Genomic DNA, 24,020 nt, shown 5'->3' with positions numbered 1-24,020 from the left:
GTAAATTCTTTGAAATTAAAGAAAGCAGTAATAAAACCAATGATGAAGAACACCAAGAACACATGGAAGAAATTTTGGAAGATAAAAATATAAGGAGAAAAAAATACACCTTTTATCCGATGCATATTAGGGGGAACTTTGTGGATACATTTACGAAAGTCATATTGGAAGAAGTGGAACATCTAAAAACAACAGAAAAGAAATCCAACCTTACCAGAAAAAAAAGATCATACAGAGTCTTGTCAAAGATGATAGCATAATTATAAAACCTTGTGACAAGGGAGATGGCATTGCCATTCTAAATAAAGAAGACTGCATTAAGGTAGTCTACAGACAATTAGAGGATGTTAAAACTTACAGAAAATTAAAGAGCAATCCCTCCATCAAAATAACAGACTATTTCCAATAACCTTTAACGACACATCTGGAAAGTGGAGGATTTACCAAAGAAGAGTTTGAATATGTCAACATACAAGATGCCAACACACCTACTATATACATACTCCCCAAGATACACAAAAGTGTTACCCAACCACCCGGCAAACCCATTATTGCCGGAACTAACAGTTTGACTTCGAACCTCTCAGCACTTAGATTGATTTTTGCAACCCCTTGTCATAAAAAATCCATCTTATCTAAAGGACACTGGAGATACCCTAAGAAAACTAAAAAAAATTGAGTGGGGACCCAATAGACATTTGGCATCTGTGGATGTCACTTCACTATTTACATGTATTGAACACAGTAAAGCAATTACATGGTCTCTCAATAAATCAGAATATTCACAGAAAAAAATAAATTTCATTCTTGATGCAATAAAATTCATTTTCTAAATATTGTTTTCTGCAGTGTAAAGGAACTGCTATGGGGACCAAATTTGCCCCACGCTACGCTAATCTTTTCATGACTTTTTGGGAGGAAACTCACATCTTCAATAGCATAGCTTGGGGCACCAGCCTCATAGAGTGGCACAGATATATCAATGATGTGTTGTTGCTGTGGACAGGCAAGGAACAGGACCTCAACATCTTCTTTCAAGAATTAAACACCAATGATTTCAATTTGCTTTTCACAGTAACACACAGCCAAGAACAAATTAACTTTTTAGATTTGACCATCTACATAGAAAACAAGATCATCCACACCAAAACATTTAAAAAACCAACCAATTGTAATACTTACCACGAACAGTCAGCATCACAATTTATGGCTCAAAGGAGTCCCAAAGAGCCAATTCCTTAGAATTTAACGTAACTGCAGTAAAAAGGAAATTTGTACAGAACAAATGATAAAAATGAAACAAGATTTCCTAGCTAAAGGATATAAAGAAGAAGCTTTGAACAATATTATGGTGGAAACCAAAGAAAAAGACAGAGAAACCCTTTTAGTCCCCAAAAGCACAACTACAAAAATAAAGACAAATTACAATGGGCATTTATGACTCAATATGATGCCCAACACACTCAACTTGAGAGGATCATCAGAAAAAACTGGCTTCTGTTACAGTGTGACCCAGTACTCAATAAAATAATTCCAAGAAGCCTGTTTTCATTTACCACAGATCAAGGAATTTGAAAAATCAACTGGTCAAAAGTGCACTACCGATGCCTTCTACAAACCTCACACACACTAAGGGATTCCACCAATGTGGCATGTGCATTGGAAGGGGTGGTCTTCAGTATACCAACTGTCGGGATCCCGGCGCACAGTATACCGGTGCCAGAATCCCGACAGCCGGCATACCGACACTTTTTCTCCCTCGTGGGGGTCCACGACCCCTCTGGAGGGAGAATAAAATAGCTTTTTGCATGTAGCGCGCCAACGTGCCCGCAAGGGGCTCATGTGTACTCGCCATGCTGTCGTTATGAACGCGGTCAGGCTCCCGTCACCGGTATGCTGATCGCCGGGAGCCCGGCCACTGGCATACCATACTATACCCATTGGAAGTAGGAACATCAAAGACACAACCAGTAAACATACAGAAATACAAATTAACAATGTGAAACTAAAAATTAAAGATTTCATTATGTGCATTACTCTGAAAGTAGTTTATTTGGTTGAGTGCGCATGTGGTCTTGCCTACAAAGGGAGAACAGCCAGACCCTTAAAAACTCGTATTTCAGAACATCTAAGAAATATAAAAAAAGGATTAATAACACACCACCGCTATAATCACTTCAAAACTACTCATAATTGTTCCACCAATCATATCAAAAGATTTTTTTGACTGAAACATATCAAAGCAACCTGGAAAGATAAAAATACAGAGAAAAGACTTGCCGAAACTGAAATGCGCAATATCTTTCAATTTAAAACATTAAATCCAAAAGGTCTTAATCAAGACTTTGAACTTAAATGGTTCCTTTAAAATTATACATCTAAAAATAATAAACACTTTGTTTTTTCATTCAACAATACTCACTGATCCAGTTTCTTATTTACAAATATTAATTATGTTACTTGCACTTTTGAAGTATTGGATTTATGTATTTGCCTAGAAATTAAATTTGCATGTTTTCTGTAAAAATATGATGACCATAAATGCCTAATAAGGATTTTAAGTGTCCTATTCAAGAAATTCACTAATATATTTTTTTCCTCTATACAGAGAATATATTTTTTAGTTTTATTCAAAAACCAAGCCATCCGCTGGAGATGTAAATTTCATCAAACTTTCCTCCTGACTGGGAATGCAGCAATCTTAAACAGCACTGTTTTATTACATTTCCAGAGTCAGCCGGATTAAGTGACAGCTATTTTTGTATCAGAAAACTACATGCCCCTGAAGTCCTGAGAATCCACTTCCAAATACGGCAATTGTGAGCCGTGACTTCCGTGTCAGGCTCTGTCTAGTTTGTGTTCCCGGAGAGGGCACTAGTGGGTCAGTGGAGATGGGATGGAGAAAACGAGGAGGCTGGATAAGATTCCTGCGCATGTGCGCTGTGTTGTTTATTTAGCAATTGATTCAAACAATATGGCAGCAGGAATACTGATGACAACAGAAGATATGCAATTGTGGGTGGAACAACGTGGAAATTGAAAGTCTATGGCAAAGTCTGTGACATGGGTAACAATCGATCAGGGGACTGATGTATCGGTATGGGAACCGATGGTTCCTGGATCGTGGAGCACAGCAGGGATGATGGTGGGAATAGCGAGCCAGGTAACTGTTTGCAGGAGACAGGAACAAGTGGTTTAAATTCTCAGTGCAGGTTGGAATAACACTGGCAGCTTGCAGGCTGACAAACAGGTGTAGGTTACAGAGATGCACCTGGAGGAGAGTCTCTACTGCAGAAGGCTGGAGCACACTGAAGCTGGATAAGGTGTGAAGCTGATCACATGTACCCGGGTTGCTGGTGCTTGTGGTTCCACGGCAGTGCAGGACCAGATGGAAGGCAGAGCAGTTACAAAGAGGAACTGGAGAACGGAGCCAGAGACACAGGTCAGAGGAATGAAACGAAGTCCAAGGCAAGGACTGACTCACCCTGCTGCTCCTGATATACCCCCCGGTCTGCAGTTATTGGTTGGGAGTGAATGGGAGGTGCGGCCAGGCTCTGGATTGGCTGATGCGGAAGAGCTGTTGTGGACTGTCATGGCGGCGCCCATGCCGTGGTTTGGCGGGAATGCGGCGTGCGTGCACGCCTGCTGCCAACAGGAGTGTCCTTAGGCCCAGAATGGCATTCAGCGACAAGGTGACCAGTGGTAGCGAGACATGGGAGCCTCAGACGGAGGTTGCACCGGCGGACAGGTGCAGCTGCAGTAAGCCGATTCCTGACATTCCGCCTTCAATAAATACATTACCCACAATACCGGGGAACTACTTCCAGTTACAGCTAAATATCGCCGCTATTTACCATCAGCGGTAGTCCGGCATCCACCACTAACATAAGGTGCATCTACTGCACAAAGAGAGGACCATCCTGATGATTTTCTCGCTTTTGGAGCCATGGGGAAGCTTAAACAATACCCGACTCACACTTCTGGTCAATTCCGGAACCGGAAGTCATGTGGCGTATTTTGGATTAGCCTTTCTGCTATAAATCACCCATATTGTCACTTCATCACCAGCCTTGATAAAGAGAGACTACTCAAAATGCGTTGGTTGTGAGTAGTTATTGCACGTCTGGACTTCGATCCACACGGCTGAGGGAAGGTACGACCCCTATTGTTATTGTTCAACCCCCCATAATACCGGTCCATTTGGGTTGCATATAGCCACTCGTGCCTGTCCCTCTGTCGGACAGTGGTTTCTTCCTGCTGTCAATGCTCTATTCATTTTATTGTTTTTCATCTTACATTTGTTTCAATTGTCATAATAAACCCCTTTTAATTGAATGGGAATCGCCATTGAATCTTGATGGGAGAAAGATACCTCTGTATGCAGGAGGAAGACACATAAACCAGTGAGTACTAGTACGCATTCCAGTAAAAAGATACCTTGATGAGCTTCATTTGTGATCTACAATTGTAAGTGAGGTACGCTTAGTAGTACCACTTCTGAAAGAAACCTTGATACGTCTATTTATTACCCACTTTATGTAAGTGAGGTATGACCTTCATTTGCGAATATGCCTCTACTCAAAGATCCAAAGTGAAACTTTTTTTAATCAAACATAGGGTTCTAAAGTATCAACACTAAAACCACTGTCATATATTTTTTTCTCCCATTATCCCGTCTTGCGATCCGATAATATCATCCTCACCATCATTACTACTCAGACAATTAGAAAACCATTTATAGGATAAGTATAATACTTTTATTTCTTTATCCTTTTCCCCACCTTGAAAGTATTATTTCACTTTCTAGTCAGTAGCCTCACTTCATACTCCAGCACCAACTTCTACACCAATCCACTTGATAAGCCTTTACAAAAATGGTCCTGTCACTGTTTATACTATTTATATATAAAGTAGAGATGAGCGGGTTCGGTTTCTTTGAATCCGAACCCGCACGAACTTCACTTTTTTTTTCACGGGTCCGAGCGACTCGGATCTTCCCGCCTTGCTCGGTTAACCCGAGCGCGCCCGAACGTCATCATCACGCTGTCGGATTCTCGCGAGGCTCGGATTCTATCGCGAGACTCGGATTCTATATAAGGAGCCGCGCGTCGCCGCCATTTTCACACGTGCATTGAGATTGATAGGGAGAGGACGTGGCTGGCGTCCTCTCCATTTAGATTAGATTTAGAAGAGAGAGAGAGATTGCTGTGATACTGTAGATTAGAAGAGAGTGCAGAGTGCAGACAGAGTTTAGTGACTGACGACCACAGTGACCAGTAACCACCAGAGACAGTGCAGTTGTTTGTTTTATTTAATATATCCGTTCTCTGCCTGAAAAAAACGATACACAGTCACACAGTGACTCAGTCTGTGTGCACTGCTCAGCCCAGTGTGCTGCACATCAATGTATTGTATATAAAGCTTATAATTGTGGGGGAGACTGGGGAGCACTGCAGGTTGTTATAGCAGGAGCCAGGAGTACATGATAAATAATATTATATTAAAATTAAACAGTGCACACTTTTGCTGCAGGAGTGCCACTGCCAGTGTGACTAGTGGTGACCAGTGCCTGACCACCAGTATATTAGTAGTATTGTATACTATCTCTTTATCAACCAGTCTATATTAGCAGCAGACACAGTACAGTGCGGTAGTTCACGGCTGTGGCTACCTCTGTGTCGGCACTCGGCAGGCAGTCCGTCCATCCATAATTGTATTATATACCACCTAACCGTGGTTTTTTTTTTCTTTCTTTATACCGTCGTCATAGTCATACTAGTTGTTACGAGTATACTACTATCTCTTTATCAACCAGTGTACAGTGCGGTAGTTCACGGCTGTGGCTACCTCTGTGTCGGAACTCGGCAGGCAGTCCGTCCATCCATAATTGTATTATAATATATACCACCTAACCGTGGTTTTTTTTTCGTTCTTTATACCGTCGTCATACTAGTTGTTACGAGTATACTACTATCTCTTTATCAACCAGTGTACAGTGCGGTAGTTCACGGCTGTGGCTACCTCTGTGTCGGAACTCGGCAGGCAGTCCGTCCATCCATAATTGTATTATAATATATACCACCTAACCGTGGTTTTTTTTTCGTTCTTTATACCGTCGTCATACTAGTTGTTACGAGTATACTACTATCTCTTTATCAACCAGTGTACAGTGCGGTAGTTCACGGCTGTGGCTACCTCTGTGTCGGCACTCGGCAGGCAGTCCGTCCAACCATAATTGTATTATATACCACCTAACCGTGGTTTTTTTTTCATTCTTTATACCGTCGTCATACTAGTTGTTACGAGTATACTACTATCTCTTTATCAACCAGTGTACAGTGCGGTAGTTCACGGCTGTGGCTACCTCTGTGTCGGCACTCGGCAGCCCGTCCATAATTGTATATACCAGTGACCTAACCGTGGTTTTTTTTTCTTTCTTTATACATACATACTAGTTACGAGTATACTATCTCTTTATCAACCAGTCTATATATTAGCAGCAGACACAGTACAGTGCGGTAGTTCACGGCTGTGGCTACCTCTGTGTCGGCACTCGGCAGCCCATCCATAATTGTATATACCACCTAACCGTGGTTTTTTTTTCTTTCTTTATACATACATACTAGTTACGAGTATACTATCTCTTTATCAACCAGTCTATATATTAGCAGCAGACACAGTACAGTGCGGTAGTTCACGGCTGTGGCTACCTCTGTGTCGGCACTCCGCAGCCCGTCCATAATTGTATATACCAGTGACCTAACCGTGGTTTTTTTTTCTTTCTTTATACATACATACTAGTTACGAGTATACTATCTCTTTATCAACCAGTCTATATATTAGCAGCAGACACAGTACAGTGCGGTAGTTCACGGCTGTGGCTACCTCTGTGTCGGCACTCGGCAGCCCGTCCATAATTGTATATACCAGTGACCTAACCGTGGTTTTTTTTTCTTTCTTTATACATACATACTAGTTACGAGTATACTATCTCTTTATCAACCAGTCTATATATTAGCAGCAGACACAGTACAGTGCGGTAGTTCACGGCTGTGGCTACCTCTGTGTCGGCACTCGGCAGCCCGTCCATAATTGTATATACCAGTGACCTAACCGTGGTTTTTTTTTCTTTCTTTATACATACATACTAGTTACGAGTATACTATCTCTTTATCAACCAGTCTATATATTAGCAGCAGACACAGTACAGTGCAGTAGTTCACGGCTGTGGCTACCTCTGTGTCGGCACTCGGCAGCCCGTCCATAATTGTATACTAGTATCCAATCCATCCATCTGCATTGTTTACCTGAGGTGCCTTTTAGTTGTGCCTATTAAAATATGGAGAACAAAAATGTTGAGGTTCCAAAATTAGGGAAAGATCAAGATCCACTTCCACCTCGTGCTGAAGCTGCTGCCACTAGTCATGGCCGAGACGATGAAATGCCAGCAACGTCGTCTGCCAAGGCCGATGCCCAATGGCATAGTACAGAGCATGTCAAAACCAAAACACCAAATATCAGTAAAAAAAGGACTCCAAAACCTAAAATAAAATTGTCGGAGGAGAAGCGTAAACTTGCCAATATGCCATTTACCACACGGAGTGGCAAGGAACGGCTGAGGCCCTGGCCTATGTTCATGGCTAGTGGTTCAGCTTCACATGAGGATGGAAGCACTCAGCCTCTCGCTAGAAAACTGAAAAGACTCAAGCTGGCAAAAGCACCGCAAAGAACTGTGCGTTCTTTGAAATCCCAAATCCACAAGGAGAGTCCAATTGTGTCGGTTGCGATGCCTGACCTTCCCAACACTGGACGTGAAGAGCATGCGCCTTCCACCATTTGCACGCCCCCTGCAAGTGCTGGAAGGAGCACCCGCAGTCCAGTTCCTGATAGTCAGATTGAAGATGTCAGTGTTGAAGTACACCAGGATGAGGAGGATATGGGTGTTGCTGGCGCTGGGGAGGAAATTGACCAGGAGGATTCTGATGGTGAGGTGGTTTGTTTAAGTCAGGCACCCGGGGAGACACCTGTTGTCCGTGGGAGGAATATGGCCGTTGACATGCCAGGTGAAAATACCAAAAAAATCAGCTCTTCGGTGTGGAGGTATTTCACCAGAAATGCGGACAACAGGTGTCAAGCCGTGTGTTCCCTTTGTCAAGCTGTAATAAGTAGGGGTAAGGACGTTAACCACCTCGGAACATCCTCCCTTATACGTCACCTGCAGCGCATTCATAATAAGTCAGTGACAAGTTCAAAAACTTTGGGTGACAGCGGAAGCAATCCACTGACCAGTAAATCCCTTCCTCTTGTAACCAAGCTCACGCAAACCACCCCACCAACTCCCTCAGTGTCAATTTCCTCCTTCCCCAGGAATGCCAATAGTCCTGCAGGCCATGTCACTGGCAAGTCTGACGAGTCCTCTCCTGCCTGGGATTCCTCCGATGCATCCTTGCGTGTAACGCCTACTGCTGCTGGCGCTGCTGTTGTTGCCGCTGGGAGTCGATGGTCATCCCAGAGGGGAAGTCGTAAGCCCACTTGTACTACTTCCAGTAAGCAATTGACTGTTCAACAGTCCTTTGCGAGGAAGATGAAATATCACAGCAGTCATCCTACTGCAAAGCGGATAACTGAGTCCTTGACAACTATGTTGGTGTTAGACGTGCGTCCGGTATCCACCGTTAGTTCACAGGGAACTAGACAATTTATTGAGGCAGTGTGCCCCCGTTACCAAATACCATCTAGGTTCCACTTCTCTAGGCAGGCGATACCGAGAATGTACACGGACGTCAGAAAAAGACTCACCAGTCTCCTAAAAAATGCAGTTGTACCCAATGTCCACTTAACCACGGACATGTGGACAAGTGGAGCAGGGCAGGGTCAGGACTATATGACTGTGACAGCCCACTGGGTAGATGTATGGACTCCCGCCGCAAGAACAGCAGCGGCGGCACCAGTAGCAGCATCTCGCAAACGCCAACTCTTTCCTAGGCAGGCTACGCTTTGTATCACCGCTTTCCAGAATACGCACACAGCTGAAAACCTCTTACGGCAACTGAGGAAGATCATCGCGGAATGGCTTACCCCAATTGGACTCTCCTGTGGATTTGTGGCATCGGACAACGCCAGCAATATTGTGTGTGCATTAAATATGGGCAAATTCCAGCACGTCCCATGTTTTGCACATACCTTGAATTTGGTGGTGCAGAATTTTTAAAAAAACGACAGGGGCGTGCAAGAGATGCTGTCGGTGGCCAGAAAAATTGCGGGACACTTTCGGCGTACAGGCACCACGTACAGAAGACTGGAGCACCACCAAAAACTACTGAACCTGCCCTGCCATCATCTGAAGCAAGAAGTGGTAACGAGGTGGAATTCAACCCTCTATATGCTTCAGAGGTTGGAGGAGCAGCAAAAGGCCATTCAAGCCTATACAATTGAGCACGATATAGGAGATGGAATGCACCTGTCTCAAGTGCAGTGGAGAATGATTTCAACGTTGTGCAAGGTTCTGATGCCCTTTGAACTTGCCACACGTGAAGTCAGTTCAGACACTGCCAGCCTGAGTCAGGTCATTCCCCTCATCAGGCTTTTGCAGAAGAAGCTGGAGGCATTGAAGAAGGAGCTAAAAGGGAGCGATTCCGCTAGGCATGTGGGACTTGTGGATGCAGCCCTTAATTCGCTTAACAAGGATTCACGGGTGGTCAATCTGTTGAAATCAGAGCACTACATTTTGGCCACCGTGCTCGATCCTAGATTTAAAGCCTACCTTGGATCTCTCTTTCCGGCAGACACAGGTCTGCTGGGGTTGAAAGACCTGCTGGTGACAAAATTGTCAAGTCAAGCGGAACGCGACCTGTCAACATCTCCTCCTTCACATTCTCCCGCAACTGGGGGTGCGAGGAAAAGGCTCAGAATTCCGAGCCCACCCGCTGGCGGTGATGCAGGGCAGTCTGGAGCGACTGCTGATGCTGACATCTGGTCCGGACTGAAGGACCTGACAACGATTACGGACATGTCGTCTACTGTCACTGCATATGATTCTCTCAACATTGATAGAATGGTGGAGGATTATATGAGTGACCGCATCCAAGTAGGCACGTCACACAGTCCGTACTTATACTGGCAGGAAAAAGAGGCAATTTGGAGGCCCTTGCACAAACTGGCTTTATTCTACCTAAGTTGCCCTCCCACAAGTGTGTACTCCGAAAGAGTGTTTAGTGCCGCCGCTCACCTTGTCAGCAATCGGCGTACGAGGTTACATCCAGAAAATGTGGAGAAGATGATGTTCATTAAAATGAATTATAATCAATTCCTCCGCGGAGACATTGACCAGCAGCAATTGCCTCCACAAAGTACACAGGGAGCTGAGATGGTGGATTCCAGTGGGGACGAATTGATAATCTGTGAGGAGGGGGATGTACACGGTGATATATCGGAGGGTGAAGATGAGGTGGACATCTTGCCTCTGTAGAGCCAGTTTGTGCAAGGAGAGATTAATTGCTTCTTTTTTGGGGGGGGTCCAAACCAACCCGTCATATCAGTCACAGTCGTGTGGCAGACCCTGTCACTGAAATGATGGGTTGGTTAAAGTGTGCATGTCCTGTTTTGTTTATACAACATAAGGGTGGGTGGGAGGGCCCAAGGATAATTCCATCTTGCACCTCTTTTTTCTTTTCTTTTTCTTTGCATCATGTGCTGATTGGGGAGGGTTTTTTGGAAGGGACATCCTGCGTGACACTGCAGTGCCACTCCTAAATGGGCCCGGTGTTTGTGTCGGCCACTAGGGTCGCTAATCTTACTCACACAGTCAGCTACCTCATTGCGCCTCTTTTTTTCTTTGCGTCATGTGCTGTTTGGGGAGGGTTTTTTGGAAGGGACATCCTGCGTGACACTGCAGTGCCACTCCTAGATGGGCCCGGTGTTTGTGTCGGCCACTAGGGTCGCTAATCTTACTCACACAGTCAGCTACCTCATTGCGCCTCTTTTTTTCTTTGCGTCATGTGCTGTTTGGGGAGGGTTTTTTGGAAGGGCCATCCTGCGTGACACTGCAGTGCCACTCCTAGATGGGCCCGGTGTTTGTGTCGGCCACTAGGGTCGCTAATCTTACTCACACAGTCAGCTACCTCATTGCGCCTCTTTTTTTCTTTGCGTCATGTGCTGTTTGGGGAGGGTTTTTTGGAAGGGCCATCCTGCGTGACACTGCAGTGCCACTCCTAGATGGGCCCGGTGTTTGTGTCGGCCACTAGGGTCGCTAATCTTACTCACACAGCTACCTCATTGCGCCTCTTTTTTTCTTTGCGTCATGTGCTGTTTGGGGAGGGTTTTTTGGAAGGGACATCCTGCGTGACACTGCAGTGCCACTCCTAGATGGGCCCGGTGTTTGTGTCGGCCACTAGGGTCGCTTATCTTACTCACACAGCGACCTCGGTGCAAATTTTAGGACTAAAAATAATATTGTGAGGTGTGAGGTATTCAGAATAGACTGAAAATGAGTGTAAATTATGGTTTTTGAGGTTAATAATACTTTGGGATCAAAATGACCCCCAAATTCTATGATTTAAGCTGTTTTTTAGTGTTTTTGGAAAAAAACACCCGAATCCAAAACACACCCGAATCCGACAAAAATAATTCGGTGAGGTTTTGCCAAAACGCGTTCGAACCCAAAACACGGCCGCGGAACCGAACCCAAAACCAAAACACAAAACCCGAAAAATTTCAGGCGCTCATCTCTAATATAAAGCTGCTTGGATATTTATGTACATTTTCTGACAGCAGGAATACTATCTTATACCACTCGTTTACACAGTAAGTCCATTTGATAGGCATGAAAAGTATGTTTATTCATCACTGTTGAATGAGCTTGATGCATAGAAGATTTGCATTTCCTAATTGGCTTACTTATTATTTTACAAAGGAATTGCTTGTAGCCTTCCACTGATCAGTAATGGGCAGGTAAAAAATCCAAAACTAACTGACTACAAAGTGGATGAACGGATACAATTTACATGTGATCCTGGATTCAAGCCATCAAGAAATGGAGAGGCTACTTGCAGTAAAGATGGATGGAACCCTACACCCTCTTGTGAAGGTTCGTATAAGCCACATATTTTATGTTCATAGCATGATTATCTTAATAGTAAATTGCAAATTATGTGCTTTTACAGTATGTGTTGTGAGCTGTTTCATTTGCACTGACTGATATCCGTAGTTCCTATGTGATAGTGCTTAGAAATGCTATTTGACCTTCATGAACAAATTGCCTCTATTCCTCATCTTTTCTACTTAAATGCCACTTACAGATTTGGGATGTTTATAATCTAGCATTTTTTAATAAGAAATATTATTACATATTGTAATATTTCTCTTTATATAGATTAATTATTATAATAGTTCTAAAAAATACGATCTGCATCAACTATTTCTTACAAAACTGATCTGAATAGGATATCCTATGCACCCCTATCTTTTTTCTTCAGGCATTTCCTAAGGAACAGTGGTTGTATGATGCCATACCTCATCTAGTTGTAATGCACTTTGGGGGTCAATCACACCAGGCAGCAGTAGCGGCCCACATAACACTTTGCAAGTGGCTGCGCAGCCATACACATTACGGTTGCATCCTCAATGGATGCGACCACAATGTGATTGACTGGTGACGGCATTGCAGGGGCAGGGTTCTAGTGTTGCGGTGGCGCCGCCGGAAAAACAGGTGCAGGCCGGGACCGTTTTCGGTGCGGCTGTACGATGTAACACGCAGCCACTCTGAAGATCTAATTGCGGATGCATTCACTGTGCTGGGCGGCCCCCAGCATGTGCAGAGATGAATGCAGATCTGGCGGTGTACACAGCGATCTGCGTTCATCTCTGAATAATCTCCATTGTCAAAACACACTGGTATCACAGATACAAACCCTACAGTACCCTTCTCAAATCCAGCACATTAGGTTGGTGATAGCTACACCATATGACCTTTGGTAGATCTCCCCCTGTGACTTACTCCACAAACAAATCCAATACCCAAAACTTTGAACCTTTCTTTGCTATCCTTAAAAATATGAAAAATTAAGTACCGTGGTGCTTGAAAGTCTGTGAACCTTTCTAAATTTTATGTATTTCTGCTGAAATCTGGCCTAAAACTACCTCAGATTTTCACACAAGCCCTAAAAATAGATAAAGAGAACCAAATCAAATGACATGCTCATGTTTTTATTGAGGAAAATGAACCAATATCACATATCTGTGAGTCGCAAACGTTTGTGAACCTTTAGCCTTAACATATATTTTGAAGGTGAAATTAGAGTCAGGTATTTTCAATCTATCAGATGACAATCAGGAGCAGTGGTACAAGTAATAAAAAATGTCTTAATGTTACTGTGTGTGCGCGCCATAAAATGGGTGTGACCAAATGCTCCCACTGTGCCAGATACACAAATGCCCCCACAGTGCCAGGTACACAAATGCCCCCACAGTGCCAGATACACATTGCCCCACAGTGCCAGATACACATATGCCCCAGTGTCAGATACACATTGCCCCAGTGTCAGATATACATTGCCCCAGAGTGCCAGATACACAAATGCCCCCACAGTGCCTGATACACAAATGCCTCCACAGTGCCAGATACACATTGCCCCACAGTGCCAGATACCCATTGCCCCACAGTACCAGATACACAAATGCCCCCACAGTGACAGATATACATTGCCCCACAGTGCCAGATACATAAATGCCCCCGCAGTGTCAGATATACATTGCCCCACAGTGCCAGATACACAAATGCCCCCACAGTGCCAGATATACATTGCCCCAGAGTGCCTCCCCCTGCTTACCGCTGCTTCTGTTGCTGCTGTGTGAGGGGAGGAGAGTGCAGCGCGCACCTCTCCTACCCCTCAGTGCTTGTGAAGTCCGGTCTCCAGTGGCAGGTATCTCAAATGAGGCACCGGCTCATTAGTCAAACAGAGCTCGCAGACCAGCAGCCAATCAGGAGCCACAGCTGACGGCCCATGAGCTCTGATTGGCTAGCGAACCGGTGCCTTATTGAGATTCACCTCGTCGTTGCATCCTCCGGAGACCAGACATCATAGAGCTTTGAGGGGCAGGAGAGGTGCTGCGCTCTCCTCCCCTCCAATAGCAGCCAGCAGGATGCAGGTATGGTGGATGGCCCGGCGGTATGGCGTACCGGCTGGGAATTTCTTGCCTGTACGCCGTACCGCCCCGTACCTCCATACTTGCAGCACTGATCAGGATTGGAGTACTCTGTTTAAAAGAACAGGGAACTATCAATTTCTGATGTTCACAACAGTATCATCCCATGAACAAAAGAGATTTATTAGGACTTCAGAAAAATTGGTGTTGCTGCTCATCAGGCTGGAAAAGGTTTCAGAATCATCTCTAAAGAGCTTGGACTCCACCAATCAACAGTCAGACATTCAGACCTATTGTGTAGAAATGGAGGAAATTCCAGACCATTATTACCCTCCCCAGGAGTGGTCCACCAACAAAGATCACGTCAATAGCGAGGTGTCTAATAGTTTGCAAGGTCACAAAGGAACCCAAGGTAACCTCTGACCAGCTGAAGGCCTTTTCTCACATCGGCTATTGTTAATGTTCATGAGTCCACCATCAGGAGGACACTAACCAATGGTGTGCATGGCAGGATTGCAAAGAGAAAACCGCTGCTCTCCAAAAACAACATTGCTGCCCCTTTGCAGTTTGCAAAAGAACACCTGGACAAGCCAGAAGGCTATTGGAACAATATTTAATGGGCAGATGAGTACAAAATAGAGCTTTTTAGTTTAAATGAGAAGCTTTATGTTGGAGAAAGGAGGACACTTCATTCCTGCATAAAAACCTCATACCATCTGTGAAACATGGTGAGGTGGTGGTATCATGGTTTGAACCTGTTTTGCTGCATCTGGTCCAGGATGACTTGCCATCATTGATGGACAATGAATTCTGAATTATTATTATTATTATTATTATTATTATTATTATTTTAAAGGAAAATATCAGAATATCTGTCCATAAGCTACATCTCAAGAGAATGTGGGTTTTGCAGCAAGACAATGGCCCAAAGCACGTCACAAGTCATTTGACTAAAGAATGGTTAAATAAGAATAAAGTCCTGACCTTAATCCAATCGAAATGTTGTGGAAGGACCAGAAGCAAATAGTTCATACGAGGAAATCCACTAGCATAACAGATTTGACGCTGTTTTGCATGGAGGAATGGGGTAAAATTCCTCTAAGCCGATGTTCAGGACTAATCAACAACTACTGGAAATGTTTCCATGTAGTTATTACTGCACAAGGGAGTAATATCAGCTACTGGAAGCAAAGGTTCACATACTTTTGACACTCAGATATGTGATATTGGAACATTTTTCTCAATAAAAAATGGCCATGTCTAATTTTTTTGTCCACATTTTTTATTTGGTTCTCTTTATCTACTTTACAGACTTTTGTGAAAATCTGAGATAGTTTTAAACCATATATCAGCAGAACTATAGAAAATTCTGAAGGTTTCACAAACTTTTAAGCACTACTGTACACATTTTTCTCCCATGTCCACTCCTTGTATTAAAAAATGTAAATTATTCTGAGCAGCCAGGTGGTCCTTAAAAAATATTTAACCAACAGTTTGCCTATTATGAGTCCTACGCTTCATTTTCATGAATAAATGAGGCACTCCTCTATAAGCTATCATCCATACTCAAACTCATTAATAAATGAGTAATATTATCTATAACTATTTACACTAATATTTAGAGCACCATTGATTATCTGTGAATCAATCTATTAACTGATATTGAACTGATACTCCACCGTGTTATGGTACAAAAATACTAATACTCTGGGAAAACAATGTATATAATTTGATACATGTACTGTAGCTCTCTCTGAACTTATTTAGTATCCAATTATTGATACTAAAGAGAATAGAGGTGACTAATAGTTGAAGTTACATAATAACAAGAGAGAGAGGCACAAACATAAAACAGAGACACTATAGAGATAATACCAGCTATATCAGGATTGCTGGGATGTTGCAGTACCAGCTATTGCAGGAACAATGGGATGTTGCTGTACCAGCTATTTCAGGAACACTGGGATGTTGCAGTACCAGCTATTGCATGAACACTGGGATGTAGCAGTACCAGCTATTGCAGGAACACTGGGATCGGTACCAGCTATTGCAGGACTACTAGTGGGAGTCAATGAGTGCTTCAGATGACAACTGCACTGGAGTCAATAGGCAGAATGCTAGCTAGAGAGATTCTCAGCAGAGGTTTCAGACAACAAAGTATTTACTATCAGGAAGTGCCTCTGAAAGATCTTTATACCCCTGGGTCTCAGATGATTGGATACTCACTGCTTATGCAGCTTCCTGCCTTACCCCAAGGTCTAAGATGGTGGCACCCAGCATCGGCTCTACATGGGATGACGATCACCATGGCCACTGAGGGGAAGGATGGACAGTGGCCCATAGCCACCGGCAGAGACATGCAGCCATGCCATCATAGAGCAGGAGAGGTGAGAGAGAACCCGGCAGGGCAGCAATGTGTGCACTTGCTTTGTGAAATACCCTGTTTACGAGGTGTGGCAATGAACTAATGAGTCTTATACTATAATGTATGTTTAATTATATAAAACACATTTTAAATTAATTCCACTTTTGTGAACTCCCCTTCTGCATCCACACACCACAGCATTCTTATTTTCCATTGGTCACAGTTGTGTTGTAGCTCTATATCTGTCAGCTGTCTCAGTAGCTCCATTATTTTCTTATTTACCTCAGTAACTGATGCAAAACAGGTTCCCTTGAGTACAGATTTGACTTTAGGGAAAATAAAAAAGTGCTAGGTCTGGCAAGAATGGAGATATGGAGATTGCATTGCAATCTGTTTCTCAGCCATAAACAGCTTCACAGAAAGAGCTGTGTGGGGTCGTACAATGTCCTGGATGAATTATGAAACCATTGATTCACTGTCACAGAGCCATAACTAGACTTCATGGTGCCCTGTGCTAGAGAAAGAATTGGCGCCCCCCCCCACCCCCCCATGGGGAAGGGGCATGTCAAGATTGATACTAGAGAAAACTCATGCTATGATGCCCCTTCCCTCTTTTATATATATATATATAAAACAAACAACGAAAATACCCTTCCTGCGCTGAAGTTCAGCAGCACTACTGAAAGATTCCCTGTCGGTAGGATCTTGGAAATAGAAACAAATGACAAGTAGATACAGAGTGCGCTAATATACCAACTGGTTGAGAATTGATTAATTCCAGATTCAAGGGCGGGACTTCTCTTGAGTTCTTATCCCCTTAGGGAATTCCTGATTGGAGCCTATAGAGAATCCCTCTCACCAAAGAAATCACCCAACAAAAAATTCACAGTTTAGTTACAGGAATTCTTTATGTAAAATGATCTTTAATCCATAGTCATAAGATTGACATAATGTAAAACATTATAAAATAACATTACAATTATTTTGACACACACCAAAATGCTTTACATGTTGCAAGATAATCCCCCTCACCTTAACGGTGTGAGCTCTCGGAGGAATAATCAAAGCAAAGGGATAGTGTACAATAATTGATAAACCCTACGTGTTTTATCCGTTCGGACTTCTTCAGGGGTAAAATATGTCTGGGTGAAAAAATATGAAAACATGGCTTAGGGAAATTAAAAAAGTGAGTAAATACCAATCAAAAGAAAAGTATGATATAGTATTAGTACCTACCTAAAATTGTAATATGAAATATTCCATAAGGAATACTTTGTAATGCGAATGTAATCTACTGGAATCCAATGTATTGCATATGAATCTAATTAGAAAAATACTATATTAGACACTTTTTTTGCAAAGAGCCATATCTAAAAAGTTGGAATTATAGTAATTGGTACTAACCCAAAAGTTTTAAAATATGATAAATCCCACTCGGAATATTTGTAATATAAGCGAGATCTGTTGGAATTCAATATGTCTCACGGGGATTTTAGGATCTGGTGGGAATTATTATAATACATGCTTTATTTATGTAAATATATATATATATATATATATATATATATATATATATATATAGAGAGAGATACCGGATAGGGGTATGAGCGACCTGTGGTGTTTTTATGTTGCCAAGTGTATTAACAAGATTTATAAGAATTATAAAAGTAAAGATAAAATATCAATTTATTTCACAACATTAGGAATGAATTTAAAATGCAATGCAGATGAGAGACAATTTTCTGTAAAAATTAACATATGAAAAAATGAAAAAAAATAGAGTGCTTAACATAAAATATAGTTCTAAAATAGTTCTTAAAAAAGGGATTGTATATATGTAAAATCCTCAGTTTGGAGTGCAAAAAATAGCCTGTGCAAATAAGCTCATTTAAAAAGTGGAATAAATAGCATATGGTCTTAACTGATATAGCAGGAGGTCTCTGTGTGAAGGGCCAACGCGTTTCGTCTCCAAGACTTCTTCATGGGGTAAGTGACAAGGTAAGATTGAGCTCCTAGATATACCCCCCTAATTGGGAGTTAATTGATGACATCATATCCTGTCTAGGTTCATACATATTCATTAGACTATTTTTACTTATTGTGGCATGGTCATAGTTTTTACTGATAGCCGCCGTTACTAGGTACAGCATAACGTAGATCATGTATGTTAGTAAAAAATGTGTTTTGAGTATCAGGGCAAATAATCCCGGACCGGCGCGGTACTTCCGCCACATTTCCGTTGTCTGTGTAGTTCGTGTGCGCATGCGCGCCAACTTGTTGTCGTTCCCCGCTTCCGGTAGCGCTTGTATTGCGGCATGACGATGTCCTCAAGTATTCGGCTGTGTATGTCCTATTGGTTACTTCTGGCACGTGATCTCTAGGTCCCGGAATCGTCATGTAATGGAACGCACAGGTGGAACGCCTCACGTGACCTTGATGTTCGGCTTTGCTTTGTTGTCATGGAGACATTCTCCATGTTCTCTTGAAGTTTTTCTTTCTTTAAAACATGCATTGTCCGGACGCGGTCCCCAATAAAATATAAATAAAGATATGTTTAGAGAATTTGCATACTATAGAGTTTTACACTTGCAGAGCGGACATTAGATTCATGAAGATTTTATATTTGTTATTTATCGGCATATGCATAACGGGCCGTATAATATATATTATATGTTATATTCTGATTTTAGTCAAGGGACGGACTAATCATGTATATACATATATAGTCAAAATGCAATTATATATATATATATATATATATATATATTTATATTTATATTTATATTTATGTGCTAGTGCACACATAAGAAAAAACTTTTTGTATAGGATTACAGATAGAAAAGATATAGGGATGAGGAAGAAGAGGTGACCTAGTGGTCTGAAATCATTCAAACCATTTAATGTGAATATACATTATAGTAATAGTGATAATTAATGAAATTTATAGCGTGATATTTACAAAGTGTTTTTTCTGCCATTTCGTTGCTGGTGCCAGAATATTGGTGATCTAGTGATTGCCTTAATTGTGTGGCCTATTGCGTGCGGTGCTACTAACTTAGTGCTTACTAAAATATACCTAGATCTTATTGTGCTTAAAAGGGTTTAGTGTGTGTCTATTAGGATGTGGTCAGGTGTTCTATAAACATCCATCGTGATTGGACATTTAAACAGTTGCTCTTTACTTTCAGTACAGTACCTAATATTCCCAATGGGTCGCCCCTTTTGGTACTAGTCAGGCCCAACACTGCTTCGCTTCCAAGTTCGGTTGAGATTGGGCCTTTCCAGTGTGGTTTGACTGTATTTCTTTCGTACGCAACAAAAAATGCCCACACTAGATGTTGTATATTTCATTTAATTTTTAACATTAAGGTGCTATATATATATATATATATATATACATGTGATATAGTGAGGAGTGCAGAGGAGAATTTTGTTCAACGACACCTTTACAAAAATGGAGCGATTTCATAGTTCTCGTTCAGGCCAAGTGGATGCATGGTTTTTAACTGGAAAATCCAGAACATCTCTCGTTGTGATAGCTTGATTGCCAAATCTCCTCCTCTTTCTCCAAGTTTAACCAGTTCTATTGCCTTGAAGGTCAGTTCTTCTGGATTCGAGTTGTGTTTCTCCGTGAAGTGCCTTGAAATGGTATGGCTGTCAACTTTATTCTTAATATTGCGAACGTGTTCTAGTATCCTGAGTTTAAGTTGTCTCTTCGTCTTTCCCACATACTTTTTTCCACATGTGCATTCCAGTAAATAAATCACAGATGAGTTATTACAGTTGATAAAATCTTTGATTTTGTATTCCTTCTGGTTTCCCATATCGCTAAAGCTTCTCCGATTGGGATGTAGGAATTTGCAAACGTTACAACGACCACACTTGTAGGATCCTACACATCTGGGTATCATCATAGTGTTTTCTGTTTTGGTTTTCAACATGCTTGGTGCTAGTAAGTCCTTCAGGTTTTTTGTTTTCTTGTATATTATTTCTGGGCGTGGCGGGAGTATCTCTCTTAGTACTGGGTCCAACAACAGGATTCCCCAGTGTGTTTTAAAAGATTTCCTTATCAGGTCCTCGTGACGGTTATATGTGGTTACAAAGGCTGTGGATTCTTTCTTGGTGTCCTTTGTTTTGTAGACAAGCAGATCTTCCCGCTTGAGATTCTTTGTTTTGATGATGGCTTTTTCTAAAATGTCTGACGGGTACTCTTTTTGCTTGAATCTTTCCTTGTATGTCTCCAACTGTTCTTCACACTCTTTCAGATCACTGCAATTTCTTCTTAGTCTATGAAACTGTGAATAAGGAATGTTGCTTTTCCATTTTCTGAGGTGATTACTCTTAAAATGAAGGTAGCTGTTCCGATCTACTTCTTTGATGTAATTTTTGGTTCTGACGGTACCTTCTGATCCTGTTAGTACTAAGTCCAGGAATTCAATGGATTTTTAATTGGTGTTGGAGGTAAAGGAAAGGTTCATATTGTTGTCACTTATATATGAGTAAAATTGATTAAAAGTGTCCAGTGTGCCGTCCCATATGATTAAAATGTCATCAATGTATCTTCTATAAAAAATTAAATTCTCTTTAAAGCAATGAGGACCATAGATATAGGTGTTCTCCCACTGTCCCATGAAGAGGTTCGCGAAGCTTGGGGCGAAAATGGTACCCATAGCTGTCCCACAGCGTTGTAAGTAAAAACAGTCTAAAAACTTGAAATAGTTGTGACTTAAAATGAATTTCATAATGTCACATATAAAATCTTTGTGTTGAGTTGTTAAAGATGGGTCGTTGTTCAAAAAATGTCTGCATGCTGTGATACCTTTCATGTGTTCGATGCATGTGTACAATGATTGCACATTGATGGTAACCCAAAGGTAACTGTCTGTCCATTTTTGATCTTTCATGAGGTTGAGTACCATAGTGGTATCTTTAAGGTAGGAAGGTAGATCCTTCACATATTTATTTAAAAAGATATCCACGTACTCTGATAAATTGGACGTTAATGAGTCAATGCCTGCCACTATTGGGCGTCCTGGTGGATTGGAGAGAGACTTGTGGATTTTCGGGAGGAAATAAAATATGGGGGTAACGGGGTCATTCTTCATTAAGTACTGATATTCATCTTTGGTGATCAATTCCGTGCGGAGCCCTTTAATGAGTAGTGTTCTTAGCTCCTCTATGTATCCATCCTTCGGATCATTTTGCAATGGGGTGTAGGACTTCTCGTCTCCCAGCAATCTTTCTGCTTCCGTGATGTATTTAACTCGGTCCATGATCACTAACCCCCCCCCCCCTTTGTCAGCCGGTTTTAAAACTATATCCGTGTTTTTCTGTAATTTCTTCAACGCTTCACTTTCTTGGTTACTTAGATTCTTCTCCTTCACTGGTTTGATATCACTATCACAAAGGTCTTTCTTTACAAGTTCATAGAAGACACTAACGTTGTTCCCTTTTGACTCCAAGGGGTAGTATTTTGATGTTGGCTTATATATATATATATATATATGTGCAAAAAGAAAGTACAGCGCCACTTGTTAGGTGTAAATCTCAGTAAAACTGTATAAATAAATTACAAAATTTCGATAAAAAGCTAAAAGCCCACGTAACCTTGTAAAAGGGTGTCAGCCCAACCAAAAAATTACAACACTGGTATAGTATTGTTAAAATGTGTAAGAAATGGGGGGATAGGGGTACCGGAGACAAGTGTGGCTAAAAACACTGTTTTTATATGCTTTAAAAATGCCAAAAGATGTTATAAAATTATAAAAGTAAGTTTTTAATATATACGAGAATAAAAACAGCTTCAAAAAATGATTTTAAAATACAAGAAAATATTTTTCTCATATAAAACTACCGAGAAATAAAAGGATAGGAATTCAAACTTAACTTGAGAACAGTGGGTGGTCAGTTCAGGCCTGTGAAAAAAAATTTCTTGTATTTTAAAATAATTTTTTGAAACTGTTTTTACTCTCGTATATAATAAATCTTACTTTTATAATTTTATAACATCTTTTGGCATTTTTAAAGCATATAAAAACAGTGTTATTAGCCACACTTGTCGCTGGTACCCCTATCCCCCCATTTCTTATATATATATATATATATATATATATATATATAAAAATAAAAAATGTAACTAATACTAACCCGAGAAATGAATACAATTCGCATTTGAGACAATAAGGATATTGATTAACTGACACTATGGGAAATAAACTGAACAGTTCGCCACCTATAATAGGAAAAAATGCCTCTTAGTTGTAGGGCATATATATATATATATATATATATATATATATATATACACATATACATATAAAGAAACAAAAAAGGAATTGGACTTAACCATACCATTTAAGGAAAAAGTAGATCCATAATGGCTGACAACGACCAGGATCAAAAGATTAAAACCGAAAAAATAGGGTCTGAAACCTCTTCCTGACTGTAATAAAGGAACACTTGTGTAAGGTTTATCAATATATTATAACAATGATACATATCCAACAACAAGATGTGTACATACCACGGCTTAATTAGACTGAATAGCATACAGGACCAGTGGTATATGATGACAATCCAGTGATTAACACCTTAAATAATAAAAATGACCCTTAGCAATTACATGTTATTGACAATAAATATAAAAAACATAGCATATAAATATGGACAATAATCCTTCTGTGATTTCATAATTCTATCATAATTCATTCACAGCTCATAGAGTTACATGATAATCCTAATTTTAATTACAACATAAATAGATGGTAACGATGTTCCCCTCTGACAATAAATACCTTATTCACAGCTCATAAAGCTACACATTTAATTAGTGTTCAAAAAGACCAATTAGCATATTTATCAGTAATTATCCATATGACCAAGGAGGACAATAATATCAATAGTAACCATAAGTGAGATTGAACAAACATGCAGAGAAACTTACTTGAATATAGTATTAATTCAGCACACCGACTGAGTGTATGTTTGCAGCATCCAGGAAGGGAGATAATGCCTGGGATCCCAGGTAGCCCCTTTTATGTATCCCAGGGAAATACATCACTTCCTGTTCTCATTAGAATAAATGCATTCTATTTTATAAATAAATGTAGTGACTCTATTCGGTGCTTAACCAAAAAGGACTACCTATTAATAGCAGTGAAGTTTACAAGTAAAAAGATACATGCACTGCATAATTATATAGTTTCCCATGTTACTCTTCCCTTAGTGTGTACTTGTGATTATAGTCTAATGGTAACTTAGCGCTGTCTTTTAATATAAGTGTAGATATAAACTGGCTTAGTGTGACTGTTAGTACCAATTATCGCTTCAGAACGCCTGAAGCACGAGGTCGTGCTTTCTGTTTGCGTTCCAACTGCCGCGAGTGGAACGCACGCATCATGCAGAGTCAATGTGCGCATGCGCGCTTCTTTCAGTGGAGCTTCTGGGACATGTGGCTTACGGAGCGTGTAATGAATGCACGCACCTCCTCATTCCATCCAATCGCGCACCACCG

At 41.3% G+C, this 24,020-nt stretch overlaps 1 protein-coding gene and 1 pseudogene across 1 annotated transcript in view; one reads left to right on the top strand and one right to left on the bottom strand.

Moving 5' to 3' along the window:
* Positions 1-24,020, top strand: part of LOC134957936 (complement factor H-related protein 4-like) — a 717,700-nt gene that overhangs the window by 215,214 nt on the left and 478,466 nt on the right. The window contains exon 6 of the mRNA XM_063940187.1: positions 11,912-12,085. Coding sequence (XP_063796257.1) covers positions 11,912-12,085 — 174 coding nt within the window. The remainder of the gene's footprint in view (positions 1-11,911; positions 12,086-24,020) is intronic.
* Positions 19,692-19,810, bottom strand: LOC134964074 (5S ribosomal RNA; annotated as a pseudogene).

This window comes from Pseudophryne corroboree, chromosome 9 (genome assembly GCF_028390025.1).
Source record: "Pseudophryne corroboree isolate aPseCor3 chromosome 9, aPseCor3.hap2, whole genome shotgun sequence".
NCBI classification, from domain to species: domain Eukaryota; kingdom Metazoa; phylum Chordata; class Amphibia; order Anura; family Myobatrachidae; genus Pseudophryne; species Pseudophryne corroboree.
The sequence above is the reverse complement of the archived record's forward strand: the minus strand, read 5'-3'. Positions and strand labels throughout refer to the sequence as shown.